Source organism: Hypanus sabinus, chromosome 3 (genome assembly GCF_030144855.1).
Source record: "Hypanus sabinus isolate sHypSab1 chromosome 3, sHypSab1.hap1, whole genome shotgun sequence".
Lineage (NCBI taxonomy): Eukaryota > Metazoa > Chordata > Chondrichthyes > Myliobatiformes > Dasyatidae > Hypanus > Hypanus sabinus.
The window spans coordinates 52,904,410-52,922,707 of record NC_082708.1 but is presented as its reverse complement, the minus strand read 5'-3'; the positions used below and the strand labels follow the sequence as shown (position 1 = coordinate 52,922,707).

Below are 18,298 nucleotides of genomic sequence, written 5' to 3'. Positions count from 1 at the left end.
TGCCTGAGGAATCACATTGTCAAGTTTGCAGATATCACAATAGTGGTGGGGCTTTTCATCAACAACAATATGATGACCAACAGAGGGGACGTGGAAGACTAGAGGTCTGATGCCTGGCAAATGACCTCTTCCTCGATGTCATTAAGATAAGGGAGATGGTTATTGACTTCAGGAAAACCTGCACCACTCACATCCCTCTTCTTATTGGTGGCACAGCTGGGGAAACTGAGCAGTTTCAAACAACTGGAAGTGCATATCTTGCACATCCCCTCATGGTCCAAGAACGCATTCTCCACTGTCAATAAAGCTCGCCAACTCCTCCTTTCTAAGGAGCCTGAAGAGAGCCGGTCACTGCACATCAATTCTCAGGATCTCCTACAGATGTGCAGTTGAAAGCATCCGAACATGCTGTATCACTATACTACAGCAGACAGGAGGGCTCTACAACAGATAGTTAAGGCTGCCCAACTCATTAGGGAAGAGACTATGCGGCATCCAAACCAAGACCACTAGCGTCGAAAATATTTACGTCCTCCAAGCAGTCAGGCTGATCAACACCTTCATCCAACCTGCCACCCCAGATACAGAGCTACCATCACTTTATGTATATACAATGTACCTAACAGTTGTGTTTCTAGGATTGCTTTTATACTTAGTGTTTTTAATCATATTCTTTATGCTTGTGTTTTTTTAATCTGCATCTGATCCAGAGTAACAAACATTTGGTTCTCCTTTATACTCTTACTTTAGAATGACAATATGCAATCTTGAATTTTCCTGTCTTGATGTCATATGGTAGGGATGCTTTGAAAACATATCAGAAGTTGTGAAGGCAAGGTTGGGAATTCCCAGATTTTAAATCCTACACCGTGGAGACTAGGGAACAGTGACTATGAACATTTGAGTTGAATCTCCAATTTACCTAGTACCTGGGACTCACCTGCTGGTAGCCACCAACAGAAATTTAAAAGAGCTCTGCTAAAACACTGCATTGACTTCATCGGTTGAGAATCTTTGAATCAACTGTATCCTACAAAATGGGCATACATAAGCTTGAAGGATTTGCAGACAACGCTAAATCTGCTAATGCTTTTTGAACATGGACAGGGAAGAAATCTTCAACCTTGACTTCGAAAGGGGAAAATGTTTGCCACTGAAATCCAACTCTTTGGAAAAAAAGTCTCCTTTTTGAATGCCATGAAGTGTTGCCTTCTGAGGTTAATAGTCAGATTTTAGAAATAGATCTTATTCACTTCTTAATATCATTACATACAAGGTCCATGGTTACAAGAAAATCAGCTTTTCATTACCCTGTGGAATGTGCGAACTTGTTCCATATTGTTGCAATGTAACATTGGCAACATTCAGCCAAATCAAGATGGACAGCTTCCACCTCTGAGTAATAAAGTTCAAAAATAATCTAGAGACCCAGTAGCACAAAGTTGTTCTTCTAGGCCAGTGTAGGGTGCATCTCAAATAGACAGACGCAAAAGCAATGTATGCCAATTTTCTGCTTCCATCTCGCAAATACCCTGCTGGAATGCTGCTGGTGGATTTTACCCTTCTGCTCCTGCCTAGATCTCACCATTTCCTCTGCAACAGCTACTACTTAACAAGCATTAATTAAATTTTTGTATTCCAATTGAGATCTAATATTTTCCATTTTACAACAGTAGTGTTCAATGCACATCACTGTATAAGTTCAGATTCAGATACTTTTCTTAAATGTCACTAAAGGTTCCCTTCAAAGGCCAATTTTTATTTTCTAGCCCCGAGCTTTTGGTAGTTTGCTTCACTAGTCTCTAGTTGCACATGCACATGGATGCCTCCATTTTGAAACAGCCAGACTGTATTATCCTCTTTACTTAGTCAAAACATCTTTAGCTTTCTGAGTGTAGCAAACTCTTTTCAAACTATTGATAGGTTTCAAGTTGCTTCAGGCTTTACAGTCTTTATGCCTCACTCGGTACTTAGTAGTTAAAACACACTGCCTTTTAATGGTAAATTTCATAATGAATCCACCTGCTAACTGAGAGGAAAACTCTGCACCTCAAAGAGCTGCACAGAAAGGAACCTGATAATGCAGGCTAGAAATCATGTGTTAAGTCTTGCTCTGCATTTATACATCTGGATTTATTCACATTGCAATGGTCCATTCATGAGCATTTTTATGCAAAACAACACAAAAAAGGATGAAATCTTTTCAATTTTATTCTCAAAGCAAATTAGGCTACCCTTTGAAATCCATAATACTGGAATCCCAGGGGTGGTAGCTCTTCTAGGAAAGTGCATACAATGGTATGATAACCTGCAAGTTGCAGCACGAATTGCACGGAGTAGACCACAAGCCTCCACGTATGCTCTTTCTGAGATGAACCATGTCTGTACTCCAACGAAGCTCAGTTGTGCCAGCTATGGGAGAGAGTTTGGTAAAGATATGGACTCCACAGACTTTTGCATTCAAACTCAATTCTTGATGTGTGTAAATAGCTGTAATGTCATCATATTTTATTTTACCCTGCTCTCTCGTTGCTATTGGGATTGTCCTTGTGTCCAAAGGAGACAATGGCAGGTTTTATTTGAGCACTGAACTTGGGATGTTGTCTTAAGTATGCAATTAAGAGGGGGTGGGAGCTGTGACTTAACAATAAAACATATGTATGTAAATCAAAAGGATTAATAACTTGAAGGCAATTGTATCTTTAAGACCTTGAAGCAATTAGCTATCTATTTCTGAGACATTGCAGAGCATCTTCCATTACATTGGGCTGTAGTACATTAGGAGTGGAGAGAGGGAAGAGAGACAAAGACACAAAGTAAGTGAAATAGTCTCTGATCTTGTGCTTTAAGTGCAACGGCAAATATATACAAATGACAATACAATGAGGACTTAGTTTACATGATGGAGATATTTTGAGATGTCAGCTAAATTACCCTATGTCATCTGGACATTGTGCTAGTTACTTATAACTAAAGATCTTGTTAGTGGTGGTAGGTCAGGTCATTGGCTTTTCTGTTGGAGCTAGCAACTACCTGCTGCAAACATGGTATGAATCTTATTTATCCCCTGTAATTAACTGGACTGTGACAATCAGCTAAAGAAGCAGCTTCCCTTATATTTCTAAATTATAAAAAAATGTTCTAGTCGTAATTGCCAACTCACCATTACAAAGGCAAGGTAGTTTTACCTCCTTGACTTCTTGTTTCTCAAATCTATCCACAGCTAATCTGATGCAGGTGCCCTCATCTCAGCCTTTATTATCTTGATTCAATTATTACACCCTCTTCTGGATATAACCATATAACAATTACAGCATGGAAACAGGCCATCTCGGCCCTTCTAGTCCATGCCGAACGCTTACTCTCACCTAGTCCCACCGACCTGCACTCAGCCCATAACCCTCCATTCCTTTCCTGTCCATATACCTATCCAATTTTTTATTTTTTTTTAAAATGACAAAATCAAACCTGTCTCTACCACTTCTACTGGAAGCTTGTTCCACACAGCTACCACTCTCTGAGTAAAGTAGTTCCCTCTCGTGTTACTCCTAACTTATCCATACAGAAATCTGATGATGAAGGGGATAAGGTTGTCCTAAAATGCCAACTGTGTCTCTTTAGTCTCCTGGACCTCCTCCCCTATGGTAGCATGAGAGGCTATGTCCTGGGTGATGGAGGTCCTCAATGATGTCCGCCGTCCTTCTTAAGGCATCACCTTTCAAAGGTGTCCTCAATGCTGTGGAGACTAGTGCCTATGATTGAGCTGGTTGAGTCAACAACCCTCTACAGTTTTTTCTGATCCTGGGCAGGGGCCCCTCCATACTTGATGGTGATTGACCACCTGCATCATCTCATCAAATATAAGTTGACAAAATGGTGAAGGCAGTGAATGGCATGCTTACCTTCACTGGACAGAACATTAAGTATAAGAGTTGGGACTTTGTAGAGACAGGACATTGTGCAGAGTTCTAGTCCCTATACTATAGGCAGACATGCTTAAACTAAAAAAGGGGGGGGGGGGGGAAGAAATATCAAAGTTATCAGGATTGAGTGCTTAAGTTACAAGAGACTAGACTGGCTGGGACTCTTTTCCCTGGAGTGAAGGTGCCCTTCAACATAGTAAGTTCAATTGAGTTTAACACTGACTGGCAACTCCTGCAATGCCAATATCTGCACACAACTTCCTGTAAGCAAGCATAATACAACCTACTTGTTTGTATCCCAATTTCATCCTCCCCATTGGACTATTACCTTAATATTCAATGACCTATTTGGACCTCCAGTTCAGCAATTACTTGACTTTAATATTCCCATTCATGTTTTCAATCCATTTGAAGACCCCTCCACGTGCAATCTCCATAGTCTCCTACAGCTTTCAAACTCTGGGACAGTTCCACTCTTGCAATTCTGGCCTCATGTATGCACACACTGATTTTTATCACTAATTCATAGGCCACTGCTTAGGTTCCCTTTCCAAACCTTACCCCCTCTCTGATCATTTTGATAAGAGTCTTAAAGCTACTGATTTGACTAACTTTTTGTGACCTGCCCAAGCAGGTGCCGTCATATTCCGTGTATAATACAGTATTTCAGCAAAATAGCTTTAGAACAATATGAAAGCTACATGGCTAATTTCATTACCATAGTTACCACACATTTGAAATTAATTTTTGCCCAGACACGATGGCCATTCCATTTTCCCTGAAGATGAAGGATCGGATTTGCTTGGTGAAATCCCATCATGAGTCTTCAATAACTGGAAACCTCAAATGAACCTTTTTTTTTCAACCAACATTTATCCCAATGGATGTGTAGGCAGAACTGGGAACTCTATTGCCTGCAGCACAGTAAAATGATAGATTGCAAAATACGTATTTGCCAAGATTAACTGGTTCACTACAAAATTGTGCTCTTCCACTACTATATAAATATTAATTACAATGTAGTGTGCTGCCGCTACAAAAAGCTAATTTTCAAAGCGTTTATATTTTGTGTAGGTATAATTTGAAATTGACAAACCTGGAAAAAAATAATGCAATACAGGAATAGATTTATGACAACAGATGTTTGATTCCTACATCTCACTGTAGCGAAGCTTCTAGTTTCATTGTATTAGTAGCATTCAGAAAATAAACCTTACCAAAGATTGTGCAGGCCGCTAAAAAAATGAAAGGTTTCTCGTTACAAAATGTATTAGATGTATACTGTTATAATATTTTCAACCATAAACAACCATTGACCTAATTAAGTCAGAAGGCAAAAGATTAAAGATGGCAATATTCCAACACTTACCAGTCGATTGAATGTTCGAGATATCGGATAGTCTGCCAGTATGAGTCAGTCTCACTAGAAAACATTACAACAAGAGCGTTAAACACGGTTATTTGAGTACAAATCCCTAACTACAAGGATAAAGCACCACCTGCACGTTTAACTGAAATAAAGAGTACGTTAAAAAAAACCTCTGGAATGTTACACTTTCGTTCTGAACGCTGCAGAACAAATCATGAACGCAGAAGCAGTGTGGACTTAACAAAAATATCAGACAAAGCTTATGGCATCTTAAACAGGTTCACGAAAAATGCGATGGTTAATTTAACTGCTTTTGAAATTACCACTCTTTCACTGACCTTTAGGCCAGTGTTTCCCAATTGGCCTAGGCGACAAATAAAAAGGGTAGAATTCGACTAGAAATGAATTCTCTAAAAGCTTAACAAGCAGACCCCAAAATAATATTAAATCTTATGATTAACTCTTGACGTATCTTCAAAGATGGTGACTAACTGCGCAATTGTATTGGTAAAGGCCCTCGATCCCACCAGAAGGAGCTGCCGCCTGAACGGAGCTTTGACAGGCTGCATCCGCTCCAATGCCTCACAATTATTGTGCAATTAAGAATGGAAGCCGCTTAGAAGAAATGCTAATTGCGTTCGGCGGGGCCTCCTTGACTGAGTACACGACATAGATTCAGGTCAAAAAACAAAGTTACAATAAAATTTCGCTCTGCGTGGTTTCCAGGATGACTAATTGAAAGACTTAACGATTACTGAGCTGTGCAACATACAGCAGCTACCTCTCGACACTAACTTCCGAAAGGCCACCGGGCGGCTCTAATACTGGGCAGGAAACTGGGTCGGTTTCGGGGGGTCTGTCCCGAACCTCCTGACAAAGAAATGGCCCTTTCGCGCAGTGGATACACCCCTCCCTCTCGCCGCCCCTTCCCCCCTAACCAGCACTCAGCAGGAGACAAGCCGGCCACCGAGTACGAGGGCGGGCTGGCCCGGCCCGGGTAAAGAGAGGCTCCGAACCCGCCGCCTCAGGGGGAAGGATCAGCCCCGAGGGGACATCCGGGCCGGGCCGAGCCGAGCCGGAGCCGACGCCCGCCCTCCCCCTCTGCCCGTCGCACGCATGGAAGGGAGCCGAGGCTGGAATGCGGGCGGGTCGGAGGGATCGGAGCGCGGCTGCACCTGTCACCCCACCGGCAACACGCGGCGCTTGTCCGGTCCCCGCGGCGCCTCCGCAGCTCGGTCTCACCGACACCGCGATCACTTCCGGGGCTGAGGGACAAGGTCGGCGCAGCCACTGCCCGACAGTGCGCACTGTAGGGGGAGCGAGGGCTGCAACCGGGGCGCTGCTGAGACCAGCGCATTGAGTGGCAGGCCTGACACAGCCTGCATTGACCCTGCAGACTGGAATAACCCCCAGTAGGAGGGAGGGAGGGAGCGGGCGCCCGCTGCTAATTGCGCTGCCCCAGGGGGAGGCATCTCCCCACCCGGGCCGCCGCCGCCGCCGCCGCCAAACGCAGGTTTCGCCACAGGAGCGGAGCTGGAGCCCCGCGATGCCAGAGTGACCCCCCGACCGTCGGTCTTCACACCACACGCGCTGACCGACAGCCAGTTATATTTACAGCTTCAGCTCTCCCGTCCCGCCGGTTACCATTCACCACGGCGGCGAGTCGCAGCCGCGGTCCCTCCAGAAGGCGGTGCAACGACCCAACAACCCGGCGAATTCCTTAAAGGGGGCAGCGCCCGCTCCGCGCTTGGGGCAGCTTTCTCTAATATCGTCCAGGGAGGAGTTGGTATTTACCGCTTTAAGCCGCGGCGCAATGACGTCCTCCACGCGTCACTTCCGCTCTGCCGCGCCGTTGCCGTGTGGGGTAACCGTGGACGCTTTTTGTTGCCAACCGGGCGGCCGGTGTTGATCGCCCGGCCCGCCGGCTCCTGTCCCCCCAGTTCGGCGAGCTGTGGATGTAGTTACCGCCCATAACGCGGTAGTGCAGAGATTTGCCCCGTGGAGACGCGGAGCATGTTGAAAATGGCGAGGCCAGTCCGGTAAGATGGTAGCGCGCTTGGTCGCAGCTGCCTCTCCGGGTCCCACACAACGTCTTATCACGAACAAGAGGAAATCTGCAGATGCAACACGCACAACACGCTGGAGGAGCTCAGCACCTGTTAAAATGAGGTAACAGTCGACTTCAGGACTGTTGGTCTCGGCCCGAAACCTTCTCCATGGATGCTGTCAGGCTCGCTGAGTTCCCCCAGTATTTTGTGGGTGTTAGACGTGTGTCTTAAATATTTTTCTTGTGGTCGCAAGGTCTTTTTGCACAGTGGTAATCTAAAACACTGTAAATCGGGTTTATTGGGGAGACCGACTGTAGGAAAGCTGCATGCATGACTTTGGTTCCTGTGCGAACAGGACTTCATCATGCCTGTTACAAATATCCAAGGATAGAGGCACTGTGGGAAAGAATAGAGGTATGGTGGCACGCTGTAATCTGTGCTGGGTTATTACTCTGCAGCCTTCACTCCCTGGAAGGCAAGCTGGATTTACGGCGCCAGATAAAGAGATGATGCGTACCTGAAATATCGCTTCAGGACAGCATCACGCATCAATAATCTTAAGGCCAATGCACTCAGGGACATGCTAATATTTTTGTGATTGTATGTGCTATTATTACTATGTGTATTGTATGTGAGTTATGTACTGTGTTTTGCACTTGGCCCAGGAGCAATGCTATTTCATGTATCTCTATGTTGCCTGGACTGGAGAGCGTGCCTCATGAGAATAGGTTGAGTGAACTCGGCTTTTTCTCCTTGGAGATGACCTGATAGAGGTGTATAAGATGATGAGAGGCATTGATCGTGTGGATAGTCAGAATTTTTTCCCGGGGTTGATATGGCTGACACAAGAGGACACAGGTTTAAGGTGCTGGGGAGTAGGTACAGAGGAGATGTCAGGCGTAAGTTTTTTACTCAGCGGTGAGTGCGTGGAATGGGCTGCCGGCAACGGTGGTGGAGGCGGATATGACAGAGTTTTTAAGAGACTTTTGGAGATGTATATGGAGCTTAGAAAAATAGAGGGTTATAGGTAAGCCTAGTAATTTCTGAGGTAGGAACATGTTCAGCACAACTTTGTGGGCCAAAGAGCCTGTATTGTGCTGTAGGTTTTCTATGTATATGGTGAGAGACAATTAAAACTTGAACTGAGCCAAAGGAAGTTTTACTCACTGCCCACTGGTACGATGAGATCCTTTCTCCTAGGGAAGTGTGTATTGAGAGCTGTGGAGGTACAAAGGGACTTCTCCTTGTGCAGGACTCCCTAAAGGTTAACTTGAAGGCTGAGTTGGTAGTAAGCAAAGCAAATGCAATGTTAGCATTCTTTTTGAAATGACTAGAATATAGAAGCATGGATGTAATGATAAATCTTCATAAGGGTACATGTGTTTTTAAGCAGTTTTTGGACCCCTTAATTCACGAAAGGATGCGCTGGAATTGGAGAAGGTCCAGAGGAGGTTTATGAGAATGATCTTGAGGCTGAAAAGATTCACATATGAGGAGCATTTGATGGATTTGTGTTTATAAGGACAAGGACAGTCTCATTGAAAGCTACCAAATATTGAAAGGTCTGGATAGAGTAGATGTGGAGAGGATGTTTCCAGTAGGGGGAGAGTCTTGGATAGGTGTGACAGCCGCTGCATAACAGGACATCTCTTTAGAACAGAGATGAGATGGAATCTCATTAGCCAGAGGGTGGTGAATCTACAGAATTCATTGCTATAGATGGCTGCGGAGACCAAGTCATTGATTATATGATATGTTCCTGATTAACAAGGATGGCAAAGCATAAAGGGAGAAGACAGGGGAATGGCGTTGAAAGGAAATAAAATCAGTCATGATTGAATGGTGGAGCAGGCTTGTTGTGCAAAATGGCTTAATTCTCCTCTGTATTATGATCTTATTTCTCTTCACGTTTTTGGTGATCTTTATACATTGATAATGGCTTGAGATTGATTTCCCAGTCAGAAAAAATTGTCTTGCCCCATCATGTCTGTTGTCTCTTTTACTGAAGCAGGGATGAGATATACCAACTAGTGGAGTGGTGTTGCAGCAACAACCTTGCGCTCGTTGTCAGTAAGATGAAAGAGCTGATTGTGGACTTCAGGAAGGGCTATGAAGAAAAGAAGCATGCAGCCTGCTCTCTAGAGTTCAGAAATGGGGCACCACGATAGCACAGCAGTTAGGACGAGACTATTACAGCTCAGAGTTCAATCTCTTCATCTCATGCTCTCAATATTTGTTGTTTATTTACTTATTATTAGTAGTAGTAGTTTTCCTTTTGTATTTGCAAGTTGTTGTCTTTGCATGTTGGTTGTTTGTCCACCCTGTTGGACGCTGTTCGTTGATATTATTATGGTTCTTGGATTTACTATGCCCGCAATAAAACAGATTTATAGTGACATATGTACTTTCATAATAAATTTACTTTGAATGTGAATCCAAATATAGAATTAATATATTGCTATAGTATATATATAAACAAAATCATGTTCATGAAGTGATTCATATTTGTTTTTTTCATTAAAACAATATAGTCTGGAAGTAATCTATCCTTGTGTCAATTTCTATTCTATTTAACACATGAAATGTGATCATTAATACAATACAAACATTTTATTTATGTTTCGAAAGGAATTCTCCAACTCAGTGATGAATTTCACTTCAGGGCAGAAGTTGCTGTAAGCAGTGGTGAAACAAACAAACGAGAACCGCAAATGAATTTTTTTTCAAACAGCATCTATATACAGTGCACTCTGCTTATTTGGGACACAGCAGGACAAGTTCGTTTTGATCCAATTAAGCGGCTGCTGCAATTAGCCAAAGTTTTAAGGAAATAGTTTAAAAAGCAACAAGTTATGCATTTAAATGAAATACAGAATAAATCAGAACAATAACAAGACTATTACAAAACTATAAAACTGTATTAATTGCTAATAGCTATCAATGGACGAGTTCATTCAATGTTCACTGATGTCCTTTGATTGACTATAAATGAACAAAATGAATGCAGACACATAGTGCAGATAGTGGACTGCTTTCAAACAGTGCTTTTGATGATTGCATCTTCCAAATCTTCATTTTAATTGAAGCATTCAAGATGATTGTCGATACCGTCAAAATTTTTCATAGTTTCTAACTTGTTGAAGTAGTGAAATTGTTTCAGTTTCACTCATGGCTGCTTTAGGTATCTCTAAGCCTGAATATTTGCAGTGAATGTAACAGATCTGAATTGACTTATTGCTTATTTGCTTTCAACTACCAGTGACAAAAAATCATTGCTTTTTGAACATAAATACATGCAACTGAAGCTATTTAAAAATTGTTTGCTCTCTGAACAGTGTAGTGTCTAACGGCCACACAAGTGCACGTGAGTGATGCTAGTTGGAAACTGTTCAGCAACAGTTAATTAAGAGGCATATTATCTCAAATAAACAAAGGGAATCCTGGCTATTTTCTTGATGAGTTAATGTTCTTTAAGAGCTGTCTCAAATAAATGGCTGGCCAGATTAAACAATGACCTGATTAATTGAAATTCACTGTATACCCAATGGATGTGCAGGCAGAACTGGGAACTCAATCTGCTTCAGCATAGTACAATAATAGATCATAAGTAATATATTTGCCAATGTTAACTGGTTCATTACAAACCTCAGAATTACCTGGACCCTTCCTTTACAATATCACTATTACTTGTAATGTACGGTGCTGTTGCTACATTAAAAAAAAGCTAATGTTCATAGCATTTATGCCCTGTGCCTTATGGCAGTAAATTTGAAAAGTTTAACGTAGTATAGGTGCAGATTTATGACATCAGTTTTTGGAGCTAAGCTTCCTTTTTTTTAGCAGTGTTCAGGAAATAACCCTCACCCATTCAAAAATTGTGCAGACCACTAGAAAATGAAACATTCCTAATTATAAAATTTATTAAATGGATATTCTGTTATAATCTGTTCAACCATAAACAATCATTGACCTAATTAAGTCAGGGGGCAAACTATTAAAATAGCAATAGAGTGGATTCTGTTTAATTGGGGCACATTGATGCCAGTACATTTAGACAAATTAAGCTGGTTTCATGGAAATAGTTAAAAAGGTATAAAAAAAGGCAAATGACTGTTTAACTGAATAACATATATATTTAAATGAAATACAGAACAAATTAGAACACTAGCAATACAACTCCAGTACAATAAAACTGTATTAGTTCCTAAGAGTTATCGACGGAGGAATTCGTCCAGTGCACGCAACCGTTTTCTTCTGATTGACTGTAAATGAACAAAATCAGCACAAACACTTAGTGCAGATAGTGGACTGCCTTCATTGCCTTCCTGCATGAAATAGCGTTGTAATCCGACAATGAACTTCCTGGCATCCTGTGTAGTCACTAGCTCAGGTTCCGATGCGTCATCTTGATCACTGTCTTCATTTTCATATTTCCCACCTTGGTTTATTGATACAATACTTTCAACGATTGCATCCTCCAAATCTTCATTTTCATTGTAATATTCAAGATGATTGTCAATAACTTCAAATCCATCGTAGTTCCCAACCTGAAGTGCTGAAATCGTTTCATTTTCACTTCCAGCCGTTTCTGTCATCTCAAAGCCTGAATGCTTGAAACCACAAAGAGCAAAACAGTTCTGAATGGTCTTACTGCTTATTTCTCGCCAACTATCAGTGACAAACTCTATTGCCTGTAAAAGATTAACCCTTGCACAGACTTCCTTGGCTGTTGCAGAGGATGTCAGTAGATTTTCTTCAATTGCTTCGAGAACGTGGTTCACCAACTTTCTGCGATACAGTGTCTTTAATTTTTTTATGATCCCCATGTCCATTGGCTGTACCAAGTATGTTCTACTGGCAGGCAGAAATTCCAGCTGAATGTTTCTCAAACATTCTACGTTGGGGTACGCTGCACAATTATCAACAAGGAGAAGAACTTTTCTTGATTTCCGCTGTAGCTCCATATCCCAACTCATCAGCCAATTCTTAAAAATGTCAGAAGTCATCCAGGCATTCTTATTAGCATAGTATTCGATTGGTAAACTATTCATTCTTAGTCCCTTAAAGCACCGAGGCTTCACGCTTTTTCCAATAACCAACAATTTCTTTTTATCGGTCCCTGACATATTTGAACAACACAAGACAGTTATGCGATCTATTGCTTTCTTTGTACCCGATAGTATGGCACGATAAAAAAGGCCAGTTTCATCAGCATTGTAGATATCATCGGCACAAAATTTTTGAAGCAAGTCTGGTAGTTTTGTAGATTTCCATGCCTCTGCACTTACAGCATCAGAACCACCTTTCTCTCCGTGTATTTTCTTGAATTGAATGTGATGCCTACATTTCCATCGGGACAACCAACCATCTGTTGCTTTAAAATCTCTGTGACCCAGCTTCTTAGCCAACTCCTCTGACTTGCTTTTTAACATTGGTCCACTGACTCTCACACCTCGTCCGGTTACAACGGAAAACCACTGATTGAGGGCCTTTTCAACATCTGGATTCTTACCTTCACGCTTTCGTTTTTGGGATGTTCCCTGCTGTCCCTCGCATAATGCCCATTCTTCTCGCAGTTTATCTTGCTGTTGTATCAAGCGTGCAACTGTAGATTTTGGCACTCCAGTTATCACTGCGAGCTGACGATGGGTGGTGTTAGGTGGATGGCTTTTAATTTGGTCCAGTACAGTAATTTTTTCAGCCAGGGTCAGATCCTTTCTTGGCATCTTGGCAAGGGTCTGAAATTTTTTAGACATTAAACAAACAAAATGATCAAAAAATGACTGCTTTTTGAATCAGCACCTGTCGGCCCATTTAAGTAACATAATGCAAGGACACGCAACTGAAGCCATTTAAAAACTATTCGCTCTGGGAGACTTGGACAATGTCTCCCATCCACTCCATAATTTACTGGTTAGGCACAGGAGTATATTCAACCAGAGACTCATTCCACCGAGATGCAACACTGAGCATCATAGGAAGTCATTCCTGCCTGTGGCCATGAAACCTTACAACTCCTCCCTCGGAGTGTCAGACACCCTGAGCCAATAGGCTGGTCCTGGACTTATTTCCACTTGGCATGATTAACTTATTATTATCTAATAATTAATGGTTTTATATTGCTATACTTCTACACTATTCTTGGTTGGTGCGACTGTAACGAAACCCAATTTCCCTCAGGATCAGCCACCCTTAAACGTGACCAATGCGATGCGAGTTAGAATCTGTTCAGCCATCCGTTCCTGTCCCAATTAATTGGTATAGAACCCAAATAAACGAAGAGAATTGCAGCTAATTTCTCGATTAGATTTTGTTATTGTCCCATATAAGCAGATACCATATAACCGATGGCCCAAATAACTGGAAATCTTACCAGTCGATTGTTGGTGAGATATCGGATAGTCTGCCAGTATGAGTCAGTCTTACTGGAAAACATTACAATGAGATAGTGTTAAAGACGGCTATTTGTGTGCAAGCCCTTACCTATAATGGTAAAGCAACACCAGCATGCTTAAACGAAAATAGAAAATGTATTATCCAAACTCTGGCCTAGTTACGTTTTCGTACGGAGTGCTGCAGAACAAATTGTGAGCGGAGAAGCAGAGAGACAAGAAAAATAACACATAATGCATACTTAAATTGGTTCGCGAAAAAGACAATGGTTCATTTGACTGCTTTTTAAATAATAACTCACGGACCTTGAGAGCAATATTTTTCGTTTTATATATAAACGCGACAAACAAAACGGTAAAAATCGACTAGAAACGAATTATCTGAAAGCTTCATCAGCAATCCCCAAAAATCAGTTCAATCTTATGGTAAACTCTACGATGTTGACTAACTGCACAATTTGTAATTGGTGAAGGCACATGATCCCACCAGGAGTTGCCGCCGTAACGGACCTTTGACAAGCTGCAACCGCTCCAAATGAGAAGGGGCACCGTTTTAGAATCAATTATTTCACATTCGGCGGCCACCTTGACCTAGATACAGGTCGGAAAACAAAGTTCCAATAAGATTTCGCTCTGCATCGTTTCCAGGATGTCTAACTGAAGACTTAAAGCTCCAGCAATTACTGTGCAACGTAACCAACTCCCGAAACTAACTTCCGAGTAGCCAGCGGGCCTCTCTAACACTGGGAAAGAAGGGGCTGGGCGTTTGGGGCCGAGTCTGACAAAGAAATCGCCTTTTCGCGACGTGATCGCACCGCGCAGCGGATACACCCCTCCCCCATGGGCTCCCGAGCAGACCACCGAGTGTGAGGGCGGCCGGCCCGGCCCGGGTAGTAGAGGACATGACGAGGCTCCGAACCAGACACACGGCTGTCAGAACCACCGCCTCGGGGGTACGATCAGCCCCGAGGGGACATCAGAGCCGGATTCATGGGAAGCAGCCGGCGGAAGGATAGCGGGCGACAGGCAAACGGTGTGTCGGACGATGAGATGGCGGCTGCACCTGTCACCCCACCGGCAACACGCGGCGCTTGTCCGGTCCCCGCGGCGCCTCCGCAGCTCGGTCTCACCGACACCGCGATCACTTCCGGGGCTGAGGGACAAGGTCGGCGCAGCCACTGCCCGACAGTGCGCACTGTAGGGGGAGCGAGGGCTGCAACCGGGGCGCTGCTGAGACCAGCGCATTGAGTGGCAGGCCTGACACAGCCTGCATTGACCCTGCAGACTGGAATAACCCCCAGCAGGAGGGAGGGAGGGAGCGGGCGCCCGCTGCTAATTGCGCTGCCCCAGGGGGAGGCATCTCCCCACCCGGGCCGCCGCCGCCAAACGCAGGTTTCGGGCTGAACTCACGCCAAAGGAGCGGAGTTGGAGCCCAGCGCTGTGAGTGTGATACTATTCTGTACATCCCACTGTTGATTTTTTTTTGCTCCACACGCGCTGACCAACCCTGTTTCCCAATTCTGTAAGCTGTGAATTTAGTTACACCTGTAACGCGGTGTTGCGGAGATATTCCTCGTCCAGACGCAGAACGTAATGGAAACGGCGAGGTTTGAACTGGGTCAAAGGGAGTTTCAACCACTGTGCTCACCGGCCCAACTGGGTCCTTTCTCCTGGGGCTGTTGTGTTACCTCCTGCCGAGGCAGATACACTTCAAATGTCTTAATGCTGAAAGGAGTGGATGCCGGGATTTCATTCCAATATTTTGCTGTCCTTTTCAGGAGTTTAATGTTCAAATGAGTCACAGAAAAGCTCCATGAAAAAGAATCACAAGAAAAACTTGGATGGATTCAACATTGCTTTACGCAACGAAAATCCACTCTGTAGCCCATTATCTGTAGCTTTGCGTTTCATTCACATATTTACCCCGCTCGGATTTGAAGAGTTCGGTTGAATCCTCCTTGCACGAACGCTTCTTGTATGCAAAGCAGCAGCTTTCCTCTTGACACTTATGATCACGTTGCTTTCATCTGGTCTGTCAATACCTTGCATGTTTTATAAATAGCTCTTGGATTCCTTTTCGATTCCAAGGTGAACTGGTTCAGTTTTTCCAAAAATCCACGCCCACCCACTGTCTTAGAATAATTTTAGTAAATCTCTTCTGTATCCTTTTAAAACCATTTTTTAAAAGACGAGGAGCCCAGTATTGATGCAATACTCGGGTTGTTGTGACACTAGCATTTACTGTATTGTAACTTTGTTGTTTTTGTACTCTATGTATCTTAGATCAGTAACGGTGGACTCACAAGGAAGGAATAGTTTTGCTTGTTTGGAGACTCAGCTGACGTTACAATGTTGTACTTAAATTTAAGTCTGTTCTTAAATTTGTCCTAGCAATCCTACTTTTTGCTGCAAGTACTTGTGTTAAGCTGCGTAATTCTTGTGAAACTTGGAGATGTGTAAATGTACTTGTGTGTGAAGTTTAAATGATACGGTATTGGAAAATGATTTGGAACAGGGTACATAAGTTAAGATTTATTTATTGTAAAATAATTTATAAATCATACAACCTTGAGATTTGCTTGCTCACAGGTAGCCACAAAGCAAGAAACCCGAAAGAACCTAATTAAAGAAAAAAAAAGACAAAACACTCGAAGTGAACAACAGCATTCCTAAATCAAAATTGAGTCCTCTGATCCGAACCCCGGAGTAGGTTTAAAGCCTCGCTTATCAGTTCATCATATTAGCGGGCATGGAGCACAGCAGCCGGGGCAGTCTTCATAGCTTCAGCACCATGCAGATGGCCATTGCAGAGAACGAGCGAAATCTGCTCTGGTCCCAACTAACACCCTGTATTGTCAGTCGTCCTGGCCCGGCATTTAAGTTGACCGCAACAATGGACCAGTGGAAAGCTGCGCGCGCTGGAGAGAGGAGTAAAGATCGCGGAAAGCGAGCGAAATAAGCTCTCGTCTCCACTCTGGACTGGCATTTAAAATGTCTAAGGAGCGTGCCCTACTTCGCACTAGAACCCAGCTACTGCGGCCTAGACCATGCAGCCCAGCGACTCGCCAAAAAAAACCTTAATAGAATTCTATTATGAAGTTGTATACATGAGCTGATAGCGCATTGCAGATACGCGAGCAATTGGCAGAGAGAAGTGATTAAAAATTGTGTTATGCTATTTGGGAAATTTAAAATCCCCTTGTACTAACCGTGATTGGCTTGGCATAAAAGAGTGGAATTTTTAGGAGAATTTCAGGAGAGATTTTTTGAAGCTTCATGTAGATAGACCAATGAGGGATGGAACATTAATGGTCCCTGTCTCGGGGAATGTAGTGGATCAGTTGAAGGGATTGTCTTGGGGGAACATTACAGGGATGGTGACCATAACTCCATATATCTCAAAGTAGTTTTGGAAAAAGATAAATTAGACTAGGAATAAAGGTAATGTGGCATAGTTGAAGCTGTTGGTAGAGTTGCTGCCTCTCAGTACTGTAGAGAAAATGGGTTTTAGACTTTTTGGGTCAAGATCCATGCTGTATGATTTTGAATCTACAATATATTACACGATAATGCTAAAGTTTAGTTCTAAGGATAAAGTTGAGTCATTGAAACATTTCCACAAAAACGGAGGTATTACAAGAAATATGATTGTAAAAATATTAAGTGTTTTAAAAAGAAGAGTATGTATTTAGGAGCTTAATGACAAGGAACAGGGATTTAAAATTCTTATTGAATAAAAGAAGTAAGAATTACAGTTTAAAGTTTTGCATGAAATTAAATATAAAAGAGAATCTATATTGGGGTAAATAATTTAAATTTTCAATGAGGATTATCTGTAAAGTAAAAAATGTTTTTCTGACATACAAAAAACCTCTAGGAGTTCAAAGTAAGTTTTATTTTCAGGGTATATATTATCACATACAACCTCGAGATTCTTTTTCCTACAGGCATACTCAGCAAAACTATAGAATAGTAACTGTAAACAAGATCAATGAAAGATCAAGTAGAACATAAGAGACAAAACTGTGAAAATGCAAATATAAATAAGTAGGAATAAATAACAAGAGCACAAAATAACAAGAGTCCTTAAAGTGAAATCATCTGCTGTGGGAATATCTCAATAGATGAGTGTAATTATTCTCTTGTTCAAGACCTGATGGTTGAGGGGCAGTAACTGTCCCTGAGCTTGGTGGTACGAGTCTTGAGGCACTTGTACCTTCTACCTGAGGGCAGCAGTGAAAAGACCATGGCTTGGGTGGCGAGGATCTTTGACGGATGCTGCCTTCCTCGGACAGTGTTTCATGTAGTGTGCTCATTGGCTTTACCTTTTGTACAATTTTCAATTCAAAGGCATTGGTATTCCCATACCAGGCAGTAATGCAGCTAGTCAATACACTTTGTACCTCCTATCTCTATAAGTTTGTTGAAGTTTTTGATGTCATGCCAAATCTCCAGACTCCTAAGGAAGTAGGGGTGCTGTTATGCTTCCTTCACAATTACACTTATGAGCCCAAGACAGGTCCTCTGAGATAGTAGATGAAGGCTGACTCATGGACTGCTGGTTCC

General features: G+C 42.6%; 2 protein-coding genes across 10 annotated transcripts in view; both read right to left on the bottom strand.

The window, feature by feature from the left end:
- The window catches only part of LOC132391316 (DCN1-like protein 5), a 53,176-nt gene that overhangs the window by 25,969 nt on the left and 8,909 nt on the right, over nt 1–18,298 (bottom strand). The window contains exons 1-2 of one of the 7 annotated variants that reach the window (XM_059964330.1): nt 6,773–6,872; nt 5,293–5,346 (exon numbers count right to left, since the gene is read on the bottom strand). The gene's annotated coding sequence lies outside the window, so the exon portion shown is untranslated. The other 6 variants (XM_059964326.1, XM_059964329.1, XM_059964331.1 and 3 more) reach the window with 6 other exon arrangements.
- On the bottom strand, nt 11,518–15,517 carry LOC132391314 (tigger transposable element-derived protein 6-like). Of its 3 annotated transcripts, none has more exons than XM_059964320.1 (3): nt 15,278–15,517; nt 13,714–13,765; nt 11,518–13,078 (listed from the first exon to the last, which is right to left on the bottom strand). In XM_059964320.1, the coding sequence occupies exon 3, from the start codon at nt 13,064–13,066 to the stop codon at nt 11,552–11,554; it is 1,515 nt and encodes a 504-aa protein (XP_059820303.1). In that variant the 5' UTR covers nt 13,067–13,078; nt 13,714–13,765; nt 15,278–15,517; the 3' UTR covers nt 11,518–11,551. The 3 variants fall into 3 exon arrangements, with proteins under 3 accessions (XP_059820303.1, XP_059820301.1, XP_059820302.1); XM_059964318.1 differs by lacking the exon at nt 15,278–15,517 and adding an exon at nt 14,796–15,118; XM_059964319.1 differs by lacking the exon at nt 15,278–15,517 and adding an exon at nt 14,243–14,939.

Coding starts and splice junctions, on each gene's coding strand:
- LOC132391314 (XM_059964318.1), bottom strand. CDS start 14,977: ATGCGCTGGTCTCAGCAGCGCCCCGGTTGCAGCCCTCGCTCCCCCTAC. Junction 13,766..14,795: donor TGTTGCCGGTGGGGTGACAG/GTGCAGCCGCCA, acceptor AATGTTTTCCAG/TAAGACTGACTCATACTGGC. Junction 13,079..13,713: donor ATCTCACCAACAATCGACTG/GTAAGATTTCCA, acceptor AAAAAATTTCAG/ACCCTTGCCAAGATGCCAAG.